Consider the following 19,748-nt stretch of genomic DNA (forward strand, 5'->3'; position numbering starts at 1 on the left):
AAACATGACAGATTTGAGCATCAGCAATCAAGGTATCACGGTACGCAGAAATCTCTCTTTCTGATCAGGCTGCAGTTCCCAGCACTGGGATAAATGTGAATTTCTCACAGCAGTCCACCCTCAACGCTCCTTGACTGTAAAGATTTCTCTTTGTAAAATCTCTTCATGCATGCATGGTTGTGTGCCGTGAGTGATAAGATGCAAAACATATTTACACGTAACTCTTCCCGTGTACAACACCGTGTTGCTCCACACGCATCAAACAACAAAGTTAATATTTTACTTTAAAATAGACATAATAAACCAATGGAAGATTAGCATACGAGAGCTGTAGCTGGAGTCAACTTTGTTCTGCAAATTCAAACAAATTTTGCATCTGCGATACTTTCCACATTGCTTGTGGACCCACAGCTGATGAAAGGGAAGCCTCTTGGTCTCATGTGAATGATTAACAGCACGCATACATCTGTCTTTTACAGTACGTTAACAAGAAGCCAACAAATCTACAAGTCAGTGAAGGCGGCACGGGCATGTTCGAGGCTGAAGGTTGGAAGAAGCTGTGGTTGCTTTGGTTTATCTGTGGGTTCTCTGATATCTCAACAAACGCTTCAGGTGCTTTTTTGGGGAACTAGAAGTATCTGAGAGTCGTGATGCACACAGTCATGTAACTTTAGAAAAAAAAAACCCTATCTCACCACGCTATAAAAGTCTTCTACTAGTAGTATTTCCATTTCTATTACAGTTTTAACAGTGTATCTACAGTGGAGCTAATGAGCACAAATGTCTACACCCTTTCCTGTTTTGGCAGTGAGACACTTTCGTCGTGGTCGTGTAGGAGAGGAGGGTGTATTGCTGCTAGCAGCTGATAAGTAAAGAAGATCCAGGAACAAAAACATGATGAGATAAAAACAGTTCAAAGGTGCAGAATTATGTGTTTTTGGGGCTGCAGTTTTTAGGTTTTAGAGCCTGATGTGACGCATTTAAATATTTGTTTTCTAAACCACAAGATATGATCATATAACACAAACTGAAGCAGGAAATAGTCAAAACCACCAAAGTTCAGGCTTTTTTTGATTAATCGGTTGTATCTTCATCAACTAATCCGCTGACTGATTGTTACAGTACAATCAGCATTCACTGCTCACCATTTCTGAAAAGGGACCTGCGTGACTGTCCGCCGTTGAGAGGTGGAAGGGACTTCTTCTCCTGGCCCACGAAAGTATCCCACCGCACTTTGTCTGGTCCTCCGAGCTCCCTGGCTTTCTTCAGACAGCCCTCCAAGTAGTCGATGGGGTCGTCGGGCCGGTAGTACATCAAACCTGTCAGCAGGCTCTGGAGAAAACAATGGAGGGTGGTAGAGAGAGGGGGGTGTATGTGATGAGGTACGGCAGCAGAACAAGAGGGAGGAATATGATGTTTGTTCACTACATCTTTGTTATGATGTGTTGTGTTCTGTGACAGTGTGGCGCGCGGTGAACAGCATGTCTTAATGAGGTGCAGTTTTGAAGTGCAGCTCTGGTTGCCTTGGCTTGGCTCCACCGGGGGAACAAAACATCTCATTTTGTCAGAAGCCTATGATATTAGACTCAGCCGGGCAAATAAACACAGAACCACGATGACCTGTTATTGCCCAGGGAAGAAAGCCAACTTCTGTGATGAATGTGAGAACAAACTCCGGAGCCAAAAACAAAAGTTAAGCATATGTTTATGTGACATTTGTCTCCCTCGACCCTGAATGTTTTAAAACAATACCTTCCTCTGGGACTTGCTACTCCATCTCCACCCACGAACAACTCTCACCACACGCAGCATGGAAACATCAAGCTTCTCCCAACCCGGGAAACAATTTGGTGTGCTTTGTGTGATTTAGTGGATTGACAATGAATACAGTTTCACATGAGAAGCAATTGTAAGCAGTAAAATTACGCTGCAGTTTCGATCATGATGTGTCACTTCACTGCTCAATGCAATTTGAACAGGCTGTAAATAAACAAGCAGTGATTGCTTGCATACATTAGCTGGGCTGCACTTGGGATTGAGTCTAATTAAGTGGATGAGCCAATTTACTATCCCCTCAGGAACATGAATGATACTTCATTATTATATTTCTCCAGGCTTATGTTGTGTCTATGATGTTTAATAGACAGTTTATGCTGCCTTTATTGTACTTTATAGCATGTTTTACCTTTTATTCTTTAATATTCTCACATAGACTGTATTAATAGTTCATTTTAGGCACATTTTCATACTTTTTATACTACTGTTAATCACATATATGGCTAATATACGTCGAATCAAGTGTCACATTGTTGTATTTTTTACTGCTATGTCACAGTGCTCATTTCGTCTCCAGCTGTGAGGCTATATAGGCTGCCTCACGTCAATTAAAACCAAATTATGCAAATGAGAGGGAGGCGTTTAATTACAGTTTGACTAATTATGATGACTTATTACACAAAACACATTTTTAGGAGGCAGTTTATGAAATAATCCCCTCTCATTTAAATCACTACAAGTATGTTTTCGCACCTCCATCAACCACAACATTTTTTCCCCCCCACAAATCATAAAGAGATCTCCGGCAGGCGTGCAATGCATCACGAATCTCTGCGTAAAAAGCACACAATCTGCACAAAAAAGCCCAATCATTTCAACATTTCTCACCTCAAATAGTTGAGGTATCTCCCGCCGCGCCAGGTACTCCTTTGCATCGTTGGTATTCATCTCCAGTCGGATTTCCTCTGAAATCACAACTTGTCCGGAGCGGTTTTCTTTTTGTTTTGCTCTTTTGTCTTTATTCCTTCAGGTGTCTCTGCAATAGGTAAGGTCTTTGGTGAACGACCGAGCTCCAGACAGTTTTCCCCTTTAGCGCATATTTGCCTCGTGTGTGTGGACTTTACAACTGGATTCCTGCAGGCGATGCCACCTCGCCACCCTCCTCTGTGATGCGGATGCGTGTCTTCCCTCCTACAGCGCTCCGCTTCCAGCACGCACCATGTGTGGCTGCTTGACGTTGGCACAGAGGTTTGCGCGCTGTGCCAAAAAAAAAAAAAAAAAAAACGCACGCACCGCCTCTATTCGGCGTGTTTTTTTTCTCGCTTACAGGAAACTTGGTGTTGATATGCAGTTATCGATTTATAGATGAGGTGTGATCTATAGGTGCTTTTATTGTGGTGATTGGGTGTATAAAATCATCTATTTTTCAGAAAACAATAAGGACCTTAAACATTTTTGACTCTTGACTGAGAAACCTAAACACAGGGTCCGCTAAATTTGTATTTTCGAAGAATTCAACCACATCTCAAGGACTTCCTGAGCCTATTTTTCATTCTGTCAAGCTACTGTTTGCAAAATCAAAGATGAATCTTCAAGCTCAGCATTTTGACACTATTTAAAGATGTTTTTTTGGCCATAGAAAGGAAGCAAACTCACTTTACCACAACCACAACATGAGCGACCCAACATATTTGGCTGGCTAAATCACAGACTGGTACAAATTAAAACAACAGTGCAGATAAATATAGCTGTATGCGTGTGTTTGGCCACAGATCATCTTGCATACCAATGTATATCTAGTTTGTAATTTGCATTGAAATAGTCCACATGCTGAATTCCACTGGTCACAGGTCAGTTTGATTTCCTGGTTGCCTCCACAGGATTTAGTTCTTATAGGTCACCAATCCTCTGGACACCTTAACCTTAAATGAAAGAACAACTTCAGATTAGTTCATTGACATCATTATGTTAGAAAGGAAGGAACACTCTGTCTGAACATGTCATTCATGGCCAAGAATCATACGACAATGACAGTAAAATGTAAATTTATGGATTAAAAATGGAATAATGATTAGAAAATGTGACTGAGAAACTGTTTTGTTGCAGCACCGTCCTTGCTATATTCCTTTTCTAGTGTGATGTGTTTGGAGGACATCACCATGATGAGCCCTGAGGGTGATGCTGCAGGTCAAACAGCAGCAGGCGGAGACATCCGGAGAACTAAATGGTTGGCAGACCTGTGAAGGCGCCCTGTGATGTGTCAAAACTGATTTGGATGTTGCATTTTCCACCAGACCTTCTGCTTGCTGTGCTGTGATGTTACATTAGAACTGCAGGAAGGCTACTTCAGGGGTAATATGACATGCAGTTTGACACCTGCTGCCTGTGATATCAATGTCACTTCCCATGACCAAGCTGAGGAGGACATTTGAATGTGAACGTGTCAGCATCATTTGATGTCTAATCAGTAATATATGACCAAATGATTGCATCGTGACTTAAAATACATGCCTAATTATCCTTCTTAAAAATTAACTACAACACCAAACAAATCCTTGTAACGCCACAATACCACAGGCACATTAGGTGTCCCTTTAACGGTGGTCACAAAGACAAAATGTTAAGTGTTAAATACATTTTATTTCCTTGTTCAGAACAGTTAAAAAAACAGTTAAAATAACACAGTGACGTTCAATTTGCAAGTCCAGAAAATAACTGTCTCATGAGGATATCCTGCTGAGTTTTCCCTATGCATGCACTTGGTGTTATTAATTATAGTCTTGGTTCTTTTGATTTGATTTGATTTTTTTATTTTGCTCATTTCTATATGCATCTATTTAATGATATGCCAATCGTACACAAGCTGCATCATTTGATAAACACATAGATGTTCTGCTTGTTGTCTTATCAGCACATGAACACTGATTAATAACAACACAATGGTTAATATTGTTCTACAATAACCATCATATTTCAGGTCAGAGGAAAACACACTATAGTTTTTGTCATGTTGGTGACATGATAGTTTTTATGTATTTACATCGTTTTCTTTCTTTCACTTACATCCAGCATGCATGTATGCAGTGTTTTTATGTTTTTCACACACTGTACAAATATCTGTCTGTCTACTTAAAGGTTTGAGCTACATTACTTGGCAGCACTTGGATATATAACTTGAATGAGCATGTACAGCATTAGACCAAAATGAAATATTCTTCTGCCTCTTTATTTTGAGTTAGAAAACAATCAATAATTTATCAGTGTATTTTCAGTAAATGTCAGTGACATCTCCCTTTAAATAGAGATGATTTACTATAAAATGTCTTGAGACATGACCCTTAGGTAAAGCAGACCTTAACATGACCTTTTTTGTTTTTTTAAGTTAAAATGTGTTTTATTTTTGTATGCCATCCTCATTCTCTGTACGGAAGCTTTTATTTTGAAATGTCTCCTACCGGAAGCAGATGCTGGGCGGAGCCAGCAGGTTTTTCACTTCCTTGTCGCGCACAGCTGACAGTGCTGCACGATGAAAACACTGACTTTACTCAGCTTATTCTGCACATTTCTGTTAACCAGGAGCATTAACATCGAGGTGAGTGTCTATTCATTCGTACCCAGCTTTGATTTTCCCGCCAGTTTCTTCTGTTTTGTTGAATTTGACCTGAAATGTAGCTCCCGTGTTAGCCTCCTGTGCTGTCAGGCTAGCTGGCTCTGGTTGCTCGTACGAGATAAAAACAAATAAATTTATTAATCTTCCTCTTGTTTGTCAGGAGAATGCAGGGCAGTTCTTCAGCAGTGGTCACACCAACAACTGGGCTGTCCTGGTGAGTGTTCATCTCCATTGTTATTAATGGTGGCAGCTGCAGAAACATGTTGTGCTTGATAAATCCAGATGTTTCTCCCACATGTGTTTGATACACAGGTGTGCACATCCAGGTTCTGGTTCAACTACCGCCACGTGGCCAACACTCTGTCTGTGTACAGAAGTGTGAAGAGGCTGGGCATCCCTGACAGGTGACCGGCAACACACCTGTCCTCACTGTGTCTCATTTATTGTGTGTCCTCTTTAGATATTAATCCACTTTATTTATATAGCACATTTTTTTTAGCAAACACAAGGTTTCCAAAGTGCTGCACAACAAGATAAAACACAATAAATAACACGATAGAAACATGAAGTAGACAATAGAAAGATAAAAAACAATAAAATGAAATAAAATGAATGAAAAGCACTACCCGCACAAAATGAAATAAATATAATCAAGATAAATAAATAAAGATATGCATGTATACACATAAAATCAACACCAATGAGAAGAGAAGAAGGGTTTTAAAATGAGACAGACTGTCTAATCTGGAGGTACGGACAGGTAATAACTTTCTAATTAATTCATTTTCATAAGGTGCTGGTGTCTTTTCTCAAACATCAGATAATGGAGAAGTAGTGGTCATTTAATATAATACATACATAACATTAAAAGATGCACTACTATTATGTCTTCTTTCTGGCTGAGTGAGTTGTTTTTGTTAGCGGGAGTATTTTTAGTTCTTCAACTTTATTTATTTTTATGGCACCTTTCATACAGAATTGTTTCACAGAGCAGAGTAAAAACAGAAATAGACAACAACTAACTAGTTATTAAGGCAACAGAGCAGTTGCATTAAAAACTAGAGATTAGATGAAAAGTAAAAAAGCATAAAACTACAACAACAAAACAAATAAGAAGAAAAATTAAGACCTATAGGGTAAAAAGCATAATTTAAGAACAGTTGCAGTAAAAGTAACAGGGAGTGATCAGGACATAAAAACTGCAGTGGATGTCCAGGCACCTTAGGTAAAAGCCAGGCTAAAGAGATATGTCTTAAGTTGTTTTTTCTTGTATGCATGCACAAAAGTGTGTTGCTGTTGTGTGTGAGATAGTCATACAGTTTATTTAGCGCTGCAACTAACAATTATTTCAGTAAAACTTAATCTGTTGATCATCTTTTTGTTTAACTGATTAGTTTTTTTTTGGTCCATAAAATGTCACCTCAAGTCAATGTCTCCAAAAGCCCAAGCTGATGTCCTCAAATGTCTTTTTTTACTTTGATAGAGGACTATAAAAGGCAGGACATGTTCACCTGTGAGAAGCTGAAATTCAATTTAATAGTTAGAAAACCAATCAACTAATTGTTTCGGCTCTTGCTGTAGTGTTATTTAACAGTAGAGAGGAACATAGTTTATAACCCTGCACATGCTTTGAGGTGCAGAACAGTTAGGAGCAATACACGTTGACACATAACACAAATGAATAAATACTTCATTAAGCTCTTCTTCAGTATGCCACTCTGTTTATTTGCACAAACATTTCTGGCTACTCTCCCTTAAAAAGCATAACGCTGTAGTAAACAACAGGAAACATGGACAGTAAGCGACAAATAGATTACATTTGACAGAGGTCCCCCGCTGTACTTGAACTGGGGATGTTGTGTATACAGTATAAGTACATATATGCCTTTCACATAGGGGAGAATACAGCTAAAAAAAGCAACACTCATTATTGCTTTTAAAGCAGATACTAGTCAAATTATACCATTTTAAATTGTTTGCACATGTTATTCATCGTTAACATTGTCTATAGTGACTGCACCGATACCACTGTGGCATCATATCATTCTTCACGTTGTTTTATGTTATGATAAGATGACACATTATCAAGTAGTTGCAATATATCAGCAAAATAAATGTATGCTTCCCCTCGTTAACTGGCGTCTGTAGCTTAGATTGTTTTAGGGTCATATATAATTATAGAGTTTTTGGTTGTTAGGCTCTGCAAAATGAATGTAATGTAACTAATCCTCACCCTAATGGTATTTAATTATATAACATAACACTGTACATGTGTTTGACAACTTGAGTGCAGCATTAGTCCCTTCAGGTGTTTCAGGTCTAATGAGATTGTTTGTTTGCCTCTGTCATTTTCTCCTTTTCCAGCCACATAGTTCTCATGCTGGCAGACGACATGGCTTGTAATCACAGGAACCCCAAACCTGCCACAGTGTTTAGCCACAAGAACATGGAGCTGAACGTGTACGGTGACGATGTGGAAGTGGACTACCGAGGATATGAGGTCGGTTCACATAGCAGAAATGTCATTTTGTTACATTACACTCTGTTTAAATCGAGTAAAAATGCATGCATCTTTTCCATTTGCTTGATTTTTAAGTAAAAAAGCTTTAAAGTAAAAATGTTTTTGGAAGCAAAATACATTCCTTGAACCAGCATCTCTTTTAAACGCCAGGTACAGTTATTAAATGCCTGCACTCTGCCGTGTGCATGTGTCAGTCTAATGGAAACATCTGGTAAACAGGTGTGTAAGACCAATTTCAGTTAAAATCTGAAACACGTAACTTGCATACCTCACAGCAGCACTGGTAGCGGTATCCCATGTAGAGTGCCATAAAACACCACTTACACAGTGAGATATTACACAGGTGCAGTGGCGAACTGGAGGCGACTGGTGTGCGACCCTATTTGTCCAGTGTTTGCTCAGTCTGTTGAGCAGGAAATAACTTGATATCGTATGCATGTTGTGTTTTTATTTGTCATGGCAAGGCAGAGGCCCACTGCTGTATCCACTCTTTATCTCTGTTTGTTTTTGATTATTTACTTTCCTTTGTGTCGGCCTTTTTAAATATGAATAAACACTGCGCTGCCAATCCATGTTTGCCGCCCAATGGTAATCATATGGCAAGAAGAGCTGATGGAGCTGAAGAGGAGAAAAACAAGAAAAGTATACAAGGAGTAATTGATTTTCACTATTTAATTAAAAGATAAGTAGAGCAATTATCTTATCCGGACCCTGCTGATGCAAAATTTAGTTTGTGAATTGTGCTGGTGTTTTGATTAGCGAAGATTTTGCCTGGTGAAACTGTGTTCTCTTCTTTTTTTTTTTTGACAATCCCAAGCAGCGTACTGTTTTATTAAACCTCTGTCGACGTGCATTGAATCAGAAGACGTACATTGCATAATTCATCACTTCCGTTATTTTGTACCCCGTCCGCGTTTCAGGTGACAGTGGAAAACTTCCTGCGCGTTTTGACTGGAAGGCTGCCGCCCAGCACTCCACGCTCAAAACGCCTCCTGTCTGATGACCGCAGCAACATCCTCATATACCTGACAGGTAATAATCCTCAGTAAATACTCAGCTTACACTCTTATATTTAATTAGTTTGTGGTGTTTAGTGCTAGCAGCTATTTTATAATTAAAGCAATGTCATTTATTTTCTCTGTGCACGCACTTTTTCTGCAGTGTCTGCACCACTGCTTACATTAAAGACTCAGAATGACTTTCAATGAGATGCCTTAAAAATGTAATACATACACGAATTGTATGTAAAATTTCTTCAAATATCATGAAAGCTGTGTATCTGTATTCACAGGAAATAATCTGCTCAAAATTCACCCAAATCATTAATTTTAGACAAAGTTACTGCAGTCATTGTGTTCAGTGTTGAATATAATGTGAAGTATCTATAAAATATGTCACTTAGCCAATCAGATGAAATGACTGAAATGAAATGAACTGATAGAAATGATAGAAAAGGGCTCCTTTAAGGAAATGCCGTGAGATAGAAACAGATTTATAAGATAGAGTTTTATAATGTTTTTATATGAGATGTTTGTTTCACCACAATCAAAATGTCAAGTTGCTCTTGTGATGTGTTTTAAAGATGTACAGCTGAAAGAGAGTTCTTATCAAACCTTCTTCATCTAATTTATCTCTGGCTGAATGTACCCGCAGTCCTCTCTGCTGTAGCCGTCATTTCCCCCGACACAGTGCGTGCTGCTGCTCACGTTTCATCTTGTTTTCCCATCCTGTATCATATTTTTGCATTATGAATCACGGATGAATAAATTATTATGTGTTTGTTTAACAGGCCATGGTGGGAACGGCTTCCTGAAGTTCCAGGACTCTGAGGAGATTAGTAACGTGGAACTGGCCGACGCTTTCGAGCAGATGTGGCAGAAAAGACGGTGAATAAACTAGAAACTGAAATAAGATAAGAAATAAGACGGGGGCGAGGGGTTTCTCCTACTGCAGGTCCCCTTCACTTCTGTTCCCCTGAGTTCCAATTAGCTATGCAGCATGTCAAAAAGCATTTAACAAATGCATGAAAGTTGGCAACCTATGGGTATGAACATTTTCTGGAGGCGCTTCTCCTTCTAGACGGATGGTAACTCATAGTAATAATATAACAGCCCTTTGCTGGTGCAGTGTTTTATTGCTGAAAGGAGTTTTTAAGAAGCAGAGCAAGTTGAGTTACTCCTAATGGACTGCCTATCCAAGTTGGATGGCAGTGTTTCAGTATCATCTCTAGTGGAAAGTTGTATCACTGTGAAGTACTGTTGGATAAGGTTAGAAGTGTGCTCTGTGCCACCTGTAATCCTAGGCGAGCAGTGATGCCACAGAGGGGCAGACTCACTGGCCCTTTATGTCCTTGAAAGTGTGTTTCTACAGTGAATCGTGTTCTGACAACAGAGCTGCAAACAAAGCCGGTGAGAGCGGTGAGAGGCAACTAAAACAGACTGTAAAACGAAAACATTGAGACAGAAGACCCTGACAGGCTTCACAGAGCTGAGGGGAATATTTCTATGTAGGTTCATCATTTTATCCATTGTTGATGAAAGATATTTTATACATTATGCAGTTTTTATGTGACCTCCCTTGAACGTAACACATTAAATTCGGCTATAGCAGCAAGAGATTTAATGTTATGCTATATCAATGTGACTTCTCAGGAAGGAGAGGCCGTCTCTTTCTATAACTGGAAGCGTTTCTTGTTTCAGGTGTTTAATTTGTGAATCGCGAGACACTAAATGAGCAAAAGCAGCTTGCTGCTACCAGCGCCCCTATTGTCCTCCAAACCTATCAATAGAGAGTGTCTGGGTTACAGTCAGTCATCCTAGGCTGCTAGATAAAAGCTCAGTGATGCCAGCTTTGATGCTGATGTGATAATTGCAGGCTTGAACTGCCAAATTACAGTCACCATAGAGACTTGGCCACCTCCCTCAAATTGTCAACTGGATATAAAAGTGTTATTGTGTTTGCCTAAACATGGGGAAGAAGTTAAAGTGAAATTTCTCTCCTGAGAGGGAGAAGGGAGGAATCAACTGAGGAGGGGAGGGAGAAACTGTGTGCGTGGGTGTGTTAGAGGGATTGAATGAAGCTGTTCTTGGTCACCATGGCAACTGCAGCATGAAAGATGGTCAGAAGGTTTGTGTGTATCAGCTTTTATTGGAACAAATGGACGGGTGATATGCCAGCTGTGTCTTCTCTCATCAGTTTTGTTTGAGAATGTACACAACAGTGTGTTTGTGCGCCTCCAGGTACAACGAGCTGCTCTTCATCATCGACACCTGTCAGGGTGCCTCCATGTACGAGAGGTTCTACTCCCCAAACCTCATGGCTTTGGCCAGTAGTCAAGTTGGAGAGGACTCTCTGTCGGTGAGTTACCTGCCCTCATATTGTGGAGATAAATTAAAAATCATCCATCAGGTTGTCTAATAACGTTTTCCAATAAGCAGTGCGGTGTGATGGCACGACTGAGATCAAGGCCTTTGTTCATATTCGCCTCACGATTGAATCCAAACATCAAGTGTTTTGAAGTTTTCATAACATGCTTTTTATTGGATTTGGGGAGGTTTACACTTGCAGTCAATGTTGCCCAAGGTGGTTAAAGTTTTCTAAATACATCAGTTAGTCCCCTTCTATAATCCTTTTCTTTTGAAATGAGAGAACTGAAGACATACTCGATAATCAGAATCAGAATCAGCAAGGCCAAGCCAAGCAACCAGACAGCATTTTGTTTGAAACACAGTGTGATTTCACACTTAAAAAAAAGGAAAATCATACTAATAATACCAGGACTAACTAACTCTACACTCGATCTGCTAGTTGCTGCACTTAAAACATTGAAATCCCCCTCAGTGCTCGTTTATTGTCACTTTTCATAATTCTTTTAGTCACTGATTGAGTTACAGTTTCCTGTTCATCTCTGACCGTTTTATCAATGAATTCTTCGTTGCAAACCTGTTTCTGATCGGCATACAGAGATTTTAATTTACATACACTTTGAATAAATTACAATATATTTGAATAGATTTTTCGCATTTTCTCCAATGGTCTGATTGAGTCGCTAAATTAGTTTGAGTTGCTTTTTTTTTGTCTCCAAGAGGGTTTCAGAAGGCACTGAATTTTTGGCAAGTTGGCACCATAGGTCTTTTCCTATGGTTAGTTTTGTGTGTATCATTGTGTGCGTGTGTGTGATGTAGCACAGAGCTTGGGCGAGTGCCACCTCACATTTTTCGATATTGAACACCTTAATTAAAATGTGTCTTTAGTTTATATTCAATGCCGCACAAACATAATATTTCATTTGTAATGATACATTTCTCTACTATCTCAGATGCTGTATCTTTGGGACAATGGGACATCTTTAATTTTGAGCGCTGTGATGCTGTTGGTCACTTTTTAAATATGTTCTTCAAATTTTAATGGAGGGATCCAAGAAAACACCTCGATATTTAAAGTCATTAAACTCTACTTGTACACAGGCGGGTCTCACAAGACACATTAAAACTTCAACCCGACGTGCTTTTGACGTCTGTGTCTGTATCCTGTATACAGAATGACACCCGTGTCCCTTGTCATTACACACTTTGGCGCACTGATTAGGGGTGAGGCAAATCTGGCATAGTTTGAAGACAAGTTGTCAAAATGTTTTTTCATCTGATGTCATTATGCAGCATTTAGTGTTGGTGCCATTTATTTCATCCGGACACCATCAATATAGAACAAGCACAGTTTTTCAACCCAGATATTCAAACTACTGTTCTTCCTCATATACACAAAAAAAGTGCAGCTACACTGCTGTGCGTATTTCAGTTTGATTGGCAGCCTTAGGTTGGTCTGTGTTTATTAATTTCAGTCACAATGACAGACTTTACTGGTATTGTTTGTGAGGGATGACACATGACTGTGGCCTTGTCATAATCATAATAAAACAGTTGGATATTAAATATTATTATTTTTGTATTTTTGTCCTGTTTCTAGCACCAGCCAGATTTGGCCATAGGAGTCCATTTGATGGACCGTTACACCTTCTACCTGCTGGAGTTCCTGGAGGACATCCACCCCGCAAGCAAAACCAACATGAATGACTTGGTGATAATGCCTTTTACCCAATATCAGAGAGTGCATGTCTCTAATACATTAATTATTTAGTCTCTAAAATGTAAGAAAACAGTCATAAATACCATTGCAGTTTCCAAGAGGGGACATCTTTAAATTGTTTGTGATATAAGTGTTTTTGTTTGATGAATGACCACTAATTGAGTAAACACAATTAACACACACACTTGTTTAAACACTGTCATGTAGGTGTGCATGCACACACCTCTGCACTAGATATCTGATTTTTACATTTTTACACCTTTTGTACACATTTGTTTTCTTTATGTACCTTCAATATTATTCATTTACTTAAATAATATACATACATAAATAAAAGCTACAGTTTTTATTCAATTCCAATAAGTCAGAATACAGAGTTACTTCAATAATTACTTGATTAAACCATTGGCTGAATGATTAAACTAATAATAGGTATCAGTTTACAGCTGCTAGTAGCTGTTAGGCTTCCTAGGACGTGCCATAAGCACTTTGACACTATATTGCAGAGGTGCCGTCACTTGATTCTGGGCTTAGTGTTGCCCAAGATGATTGTGATTGGTTTAAAGAAATACAAACAAGCCCTTGTGTGTTTTTCCCCCTATAGTAGAATGATTGTGGGCGCAGCCAGATCTTTCTCCAGCACAGCGCTATGACAAAGTGACTCAGCTCCTGTCAAATCCTTTGGGATTTTTTACCTACAGTACTGAGACAATATCTGTCCTGCACTGCCACTTCCTCCCTCTGTCTGGTGTCTATTATAAAATGTCTGGTCCTAAAGGGGGCTAGATGAAGGTCACACAGGGCTCACAGTACTCTGCACTTAAAGCAGAATATCTGGTACTGTGTTAAGGTTTTTGGCCTTTGACACATGACGTTGGCGATGGTGAGTACATGCTGCTCCAGGATATGGCTCAATCTCAGCAGCAGCTCCTTTTTCATCTTTTACACTCCTGTGAAGCTTCACTGTGGCTCCAGGGACCACTCCTCATCCTCATTACCTGTCTTACCCTACCAGGAGTTAGAATCAAAACACTTCAAATCCCTACTCTGGCAGAGGCTGAGCTCAATCAATGCACTGTGACTACAGCTTATTGCTCTTCCCGACTTCCCTGTTTCTAAAGGTGCACTCTTTGTTCTTGTGCTATTTTGTGGAATTGAGGATCAATACTATCGATTTCCTAGATGGGCCCACAAGTTTTTCTTTTTTTCTTTAAAAAAAAAAAAAAATCCATGCTTGCCCTTTGATGAAACAGAAATTGCATTCCCGAAAAAAAAAATCCTCCGCCGGTCAACTTGTTTTTCAAGTCTCGTTTGGCTGATAGATAACGTTCAGCTTGGTTTAATGACTTTTATTTTCTTTCCAAATTGAGAGTCCAACAACACACTGCTGAATCACACACAAGTGGTAGCACACCAGGCACTGAAAGACTTGTAATTCATGACGACATACACAAATGTCAGGCTCCATGCCCCTAATCTTCTCCACACGCTGTCACATAATTTCACACCTCCCACTGCAGTTCTAGCCATGTTTGGTGCAACTGGCTACTAGCGTCAACTCGCTCTCTGTGGCATAAAAAGTAGGAGACACAAACTCAAACACTGTCAGCTCTGTTGTTAGCAAAAGTGGCCTACATGTACACTGTGTAATTAATACTTTCAGCTAAAGGTCCTGAGAGCACCACTAAAGGGATGCATATTTCTAATCCACTGCTTATGTTCTGTCTGCTTCTCCAGTTCAAAGTATGCCCCAAGAGTCAGTGTGTGTCCACTCCGGGCCACCGTACTGACCTGTTTCTGAGAGATCCATCGAGTGTCCTCATCACGGATTTCTTTGGTAGCGTTCGCAAAGTTGAGATCACCATGGAAACCATCAACTTGACTGACCCCATCAAGCAGGTGGAGCAGAAGTAAGCTGAGTTTATTTGTCTATATATAAAATCTGTTACATAGTGTATGCAGTCTTTTGTTTAACATGTTTAATCTCAAAAAGTATTTAGGATGCTTCACTTTTCATAGTTTTCTATATGAGCAAAAACATTGATAAGACAATAAATGTCTTATTACGACTCTCTACGTAATCTTTTCATTGAATGCCATCTGGAACAATGCTCCACTCTCAACAGGGCTTGACAAATCAGTTTCTGCGATTTAAATATCTTCTAAAAAAATTATTTTCAATAGGTTGTTTTACACTATATAATAATATAAAGATAAATCAGATATTAGAATGCACTACAAATATCGTAAGAGTGCAGATAATATCATTAATCCTGGTAGTTTGGCGGTACTACCTGCATGTAAAAACAGAAAAAGTGAGGTCAGCTTGTGTTTGTTTTAACCAAAGAGCTGCAGGCCAAATCCACTTTATGTTCGCTTCCCAACTAACTAGAATTCGATTTCTATTTAGGACATCTCACATTAGTGGTATTGATCTTTCTTTTAATGATGTGTTGAGTGGTCAGTTCCAGGGATCCACTCAGTGGAGGTCTTGTTATGACTACCCTGTAGTCCTGAGCAGTCAATCGAGATTCTATCGAGATTGATTGTGGGGCTGGACAATAACATGACTGTTATTTAAAATCAGTGCCACCACTTAATGTTCTCTTTTCCAGTGAAGTGAAGGCCATAATTGGACGTTTTCTTGTGTGGCCTCGGGCAGTCACTCTTTAGAAGTGTCACCAGTGTTTCTGATGGATTATCTCTGGCTCCTCTTTGTGGTGAACTGGACAAAATGCATCCAAGCGCCTTCCTTCTTTGCATCGTGACACATGCTGTGATAGATACATTTGCCCACTAGATGGCTGTAGAGACTCATCAGACACTTCAAAATCATCCGCTCAGCATCCTCTATGACTAACAACATATTGTTTGTCTCTCACATTAGCCAGTTCCCAGACTAACACACTAATCCCATAATAAGGACAGTCAGGCGGAGTTCCAGGAAACTCACAGCTAAAGCACCAAAATGCAAACAAATATTGACTCATTAGGCTGCAGGTAAGAAATAGATTACGGTGCTGCACAAACAGATGTGATGTAAATTAAAACTTCATTCACGATTACACTCCCCACACATCTATTAATTTCATTAAGCTGGGGTTTAATTGTACCACGGGGAGGTATTATAGTTTAAGAATCTAATGTGGTTGGCTGCTAATTAGTAATTAGAGGCAATAGTCATGCCGATTTTAGTCATCGGCTGTTTTGGCCTATGGCTAGTTAATCATTTCACACAACTTCCCCTATTACTTTATTATTGATTAGGGCCAACACATTAGGTCCACTGATCTCCAATGCAGCACAGAAACACACCGCCAGTGTAATCGAGCTGGCTGTTGCCCTAAATCAGTCCTAGAGAGAGACGTATCTCCAATTCTGATGTAAGTAACCAGCAATCCCCTGATTCATTTGATGTTTAATGGAGCTAAGTTTACTGATGCTGCAAAGCGCGAGCAGCGTCTTTCCACTTTTCAAGAATGATCGAAAACGCCATTGTGAAAGTTCATAGACATTAGGGAGGCTAACGGCACTTTCTGTCTTTTTGTATGTCACATTACAGCGCGCCGTTAGCCTTAAGAGCTGGACGAGATTAATATTAAAGAGGGACGTGGGTAATAAAATATTTGCTGTGCTCCTCACAGTATTTTAGCCGCCTGCAAATTTTGTATTCAAGGATATTCTGCAGCAAGTCCAGGGTGCTTATCAAACCATGTAATTTAATGTTAGTATGTTTTCATACTGGTGGTTTCAAGGTGACAGTGTTGCCACTACACATAATGACAGGCTGTACAAAGACAGCTTAGCCATGTCAGAGTCACCTGTAAAATCTAATTCAATTAGCCCATTTGATAGTCTTGCAGGGTCTTGCTCTTGTCATGTTTTTGATTGTATTCCCTCATCATATAAGTGGACTGAAGACTGTGCGCTGAGCTGATGAAACTTGGTGACAGAAAATGCGGTTTCAAGTACAAAACCACAGAAGCACGAATGTTTGTAAGTAAAGTGGGCCTGTAAAAACTTCTGGAATATGGGATGAAACGTTACACATGTGCTCTGGATGGTTGAATAATGATTGTAACTCAATTAATCAGTCACAGACAATGAACCTGCAATCAATTAATCATTAATTTACATCAACACTTATTGCATTTTGTATGAAAAGGTTGGTTAGACCCTTCTCACTGTAAGATGTGATGATCTCCTCTTTCCATCCTGCTCGGCCTTAGCTACCTAGGTCAAGATTTTTCGCCTCTGTCATTATGTCCACAGAAGCTGCTGAGCCCAGTCACATTCATTTTTCCACCTTTTTAAATGTATGTGTGTTTTATTTGCCATATACAGAAGTAAACTGAATACCTTTCTGCTTGATTCCACCGGGCGTGGCTGCGACGCAGCTGCGATGCGGCAGCATGTTTCAGAAGTGTCCTGGATGCCACGACCAGCCACGTAAAAGCAGCTTTGACAATGTTCAAACTCCTGGTTGTAAAAGCAGACAAAAGAGAAACAATTTGACTGCATAGCCTATTTACCCATGGTAAAAATGGGCAAAACACACTCCTGGTGCGACAACACAAAGCCATTTGATGCTTGACTGTTGGTTTCACATTCAATTTGTCATTTTTTTTCCACAGTCAGTTAATTAGGTAAATAATCTTCACATGATCAGTAATAAAAATAATTGTTGCAGCCCTACATACAGTAATTATACCACCTCCCTTTAAGAAATCAATCAAATAATAAAATAAATAAAATAGTGAATTCGGCTTCTGTTTACAAAGTCAGTAGTGAGCTTGGTTAAACCCTTTGCCAACACATCACGCCTAAAAATAAAACTCTAATTACTAAGAGATGACAGACACAGGATCTTTATTAGACCGGAACCCACTGGTATAACATTAGCAGTGCTATTATTTAACTTGATAATGGAGTTTCATAAAAACCTTGAATTGGGTTGTAGCGAGCTCTGTGTATTTCCACAGAGAAAAGATCACAGATGTCCTCTGGTACAAGCTGTTATTAAATATAGTGCTGCTTTAATCCACTTTTGTCAGCTCATTCGGCCACTCAGACGAGTGGAGGAGGATATTTGGAGAAGATGGGTACATATGTGCTCTAGCCTGTCTCTTTCTCTCGCTCTCATGCCTCTCTGATTCTCTCCTCTCCTTGCTTCTCCTCTCACCCATTTCTAAACGACCGTGTTTACTCGGAACAGACTCTTCCATTAGGTGAATTGCACTTGATGGAGAGGACGTTTTAATGGACCTCCTCAATCCTTTTCAATATACATAGGCTTAACCGTGTAATGACATTGTCTAGTAACTCACTTTCAGCCACAGGTGATTGTTGACCACAACATGTTTTGCTACAGGTCACAAGACTCTCAGGATAACAACGACGATCCAATTAAAGCTGGATTCATATCTCATTGAGCTGTACAGTGAATGTAATATAATTTGTGACCTGAACCACCGAATAAAGTCTGCGAAATCTAGTCGGGTCATTACCAGAGCAGATGTTAAAAAGGAAATTTGTTTGACCTAAAGATGGCAGCTGGACACAGCAGTGATACCAGAGCTGGAAGTGGGGAAGAAAGGGAGGGGCGGTCACATCCATTAGAATCAGTTAAGTTGATTGAGAAATCCTCTCCAAAAATCTCTTCATGGGAAATAAAGTGGAAAGTGGTCTGAATTGAATTAGAGCTCATCTCTTGTGCTAAGTGAAAAGAAGGGGAGGGGAAATCGGCGGTGAGACGTCGGTGCTCTCAGAGCTCCACATAGAGAGCTCAGCAGGAGATCATCTCTGGGCCTGCCAGCCCACCCTGGTTTCTCCGGTCTCTGTTCCTGTCTGTCAGAACAACTTCTGCCCTCCTGCACAGACATGGAAAGAGAGGAGGAATGGAGTTAAACAGGAAAAAATGTTGAGCGAATGAAGCTCAGAGAGTAAAAAAGAAAAGAAAAGGAGAACAGGTTTTGCTTCACACAGCTAGTGGTTTGGAGGCGTGCCACGTTGGTTCACTGGAGGATTTGGCCCACTTTGTCAGCAGCCTGAACTTTCTTTGATTAGCCAAAGACAGCCACTAAGTTAAACCTCCTCTCAACAGTGACCTTTAGCTGAGACTCCTCTTCCTGACGCTGTGTCGGACTCTGATGTTAGAGGCAGTCATTCAAAAAAAGATATTTATGAAAGCATACAATCATTTCTTTGCCTGTGGCAGTTGTGTGGGTGGATTCAAATAGTTGTAATGGGTTTGACAAGTGTTTGAACAATATGACATTTTGACACTTTGGATTCATTGCTTTTGTTTTTGTCAAATTTGTTTTTATTGTAGATTTGTTCTCTTCGCAAAGTTGACAGTTTTCTCCCGTAAGGACACAGAACATGATAAACCTACGAAAACTCATAGGTAACAAGTTAAAAGTGTTCAAGGTGACAAAACTAACAAAAAACCTAAAGGAAAATGCATAAAGTAATACAATCTTTAAAAAAAGGTGAAAAGGCATTACCTGGCAACCGCTCTAGACTGATCTAAGAGTCTTATCATTGTAATAAGTATGGAATGATTCCAAAAAAGCAATTAGGAACCAAATTCCTCAATTTTCCTCAGTTTTATCAGTAAAATTAGATTTCTTTTCTAAGCTGTGGGTACCTGACACGTCATTTAGCCAATATTTTACTGAAAGTTGTCTAGTGTTGTAGTTATGTCTTTAATCCATCACTTTGTGGTGAAGATTTCCAACACCGAATAAATCAGAC

At 39.7% G+C, this 19,748-nt stretch overlaps 2 protein-coding genes across 2 annotated transcripts in view; one reads left to right on the top strand and one right to left on the bottom strand.

Moving 5' to 3' along the window:
• ak5 (adenylate kinase 5) overlaps positions 1–3,027 on the bottom strand; it is a 70,960-nt gene extending 67,933 nt beyond the window's left edge. The window contains exons 1-2 of the mRNA XM_019253599.2: positions 2,665–3,027; positions 1,146–1,332 (exon numbers count right to left, since the gene is read on the bottom strand). Of these exons, the coding sequence (XP_019109144.2) occupies positions 1,146–1,332; positions 2,665–2,724 (247 nt within the window). The 5' untranslated portion in view covers positions 2,725–3,027. The remainder of the gene's footprint in view (positions 1–1,145; positions 1,333–2,664) is intronic.
• A 2,188-nt stretch (positions 3,028–5,215) lies between these two features.
• Positions 5,216–19,748, top strand: part of pigk (phosphatidylinositol glycan anchor biosynthesis, class K) — a 28,139-nt gene continuing 13,606 nt past the window's right edge. Inside the window, exons 1-9 of the mRNA XM_019253601.2 lie at positions 5,216–5,368; positions 5,547–5,600; positions 5,699–5,790; positions 7,751–7,886; positions 8,828–8,939; positions 9,697–9,793; positions 11,147–11,264; positions 12,873–12,983; positions 14,730–14,902. Of these exons, the coding sequence (XP_019109146.2) occupies positions 5,303–5,368; positions 5,547–5,600; positions 5,699–5,790; positions 7,751–7,886; positions 8,828–8,939; positions 9,697–9,793; positions 11,147–11,264; positions 12,873–12,983; positions 14,730–14,902 (959 nt within the window). The 5' untranslated portion in view covers positions 5,216–5,302. The remainder of the gene's footprint in view (positions 5,369–5,546; positions 5,601–5,698; positions 5,791–7,750; positions 7,887–8,827; positions 8,940–9,696; positions 9,794–11,146; positions 11,265–12,872; positions 12,984–14,729; positions 14,903–19,748) is intronic.

The sequence above is a fragment of the Larimichthys crocea genome, chromosome II (genome assembly GCF_000972845.2).
Source record: "Larimichthys crocea isolate SSNF chromosome II, L_crocea_2.0, whole genome shotgun sequence".
NCBI classification, from domain to species: domain Eukaryota; kingdom Metazoa; phylum Chordata; class Actinopteri; family Sciaenidae; genus Larimichthys; species Larimichthys crocea.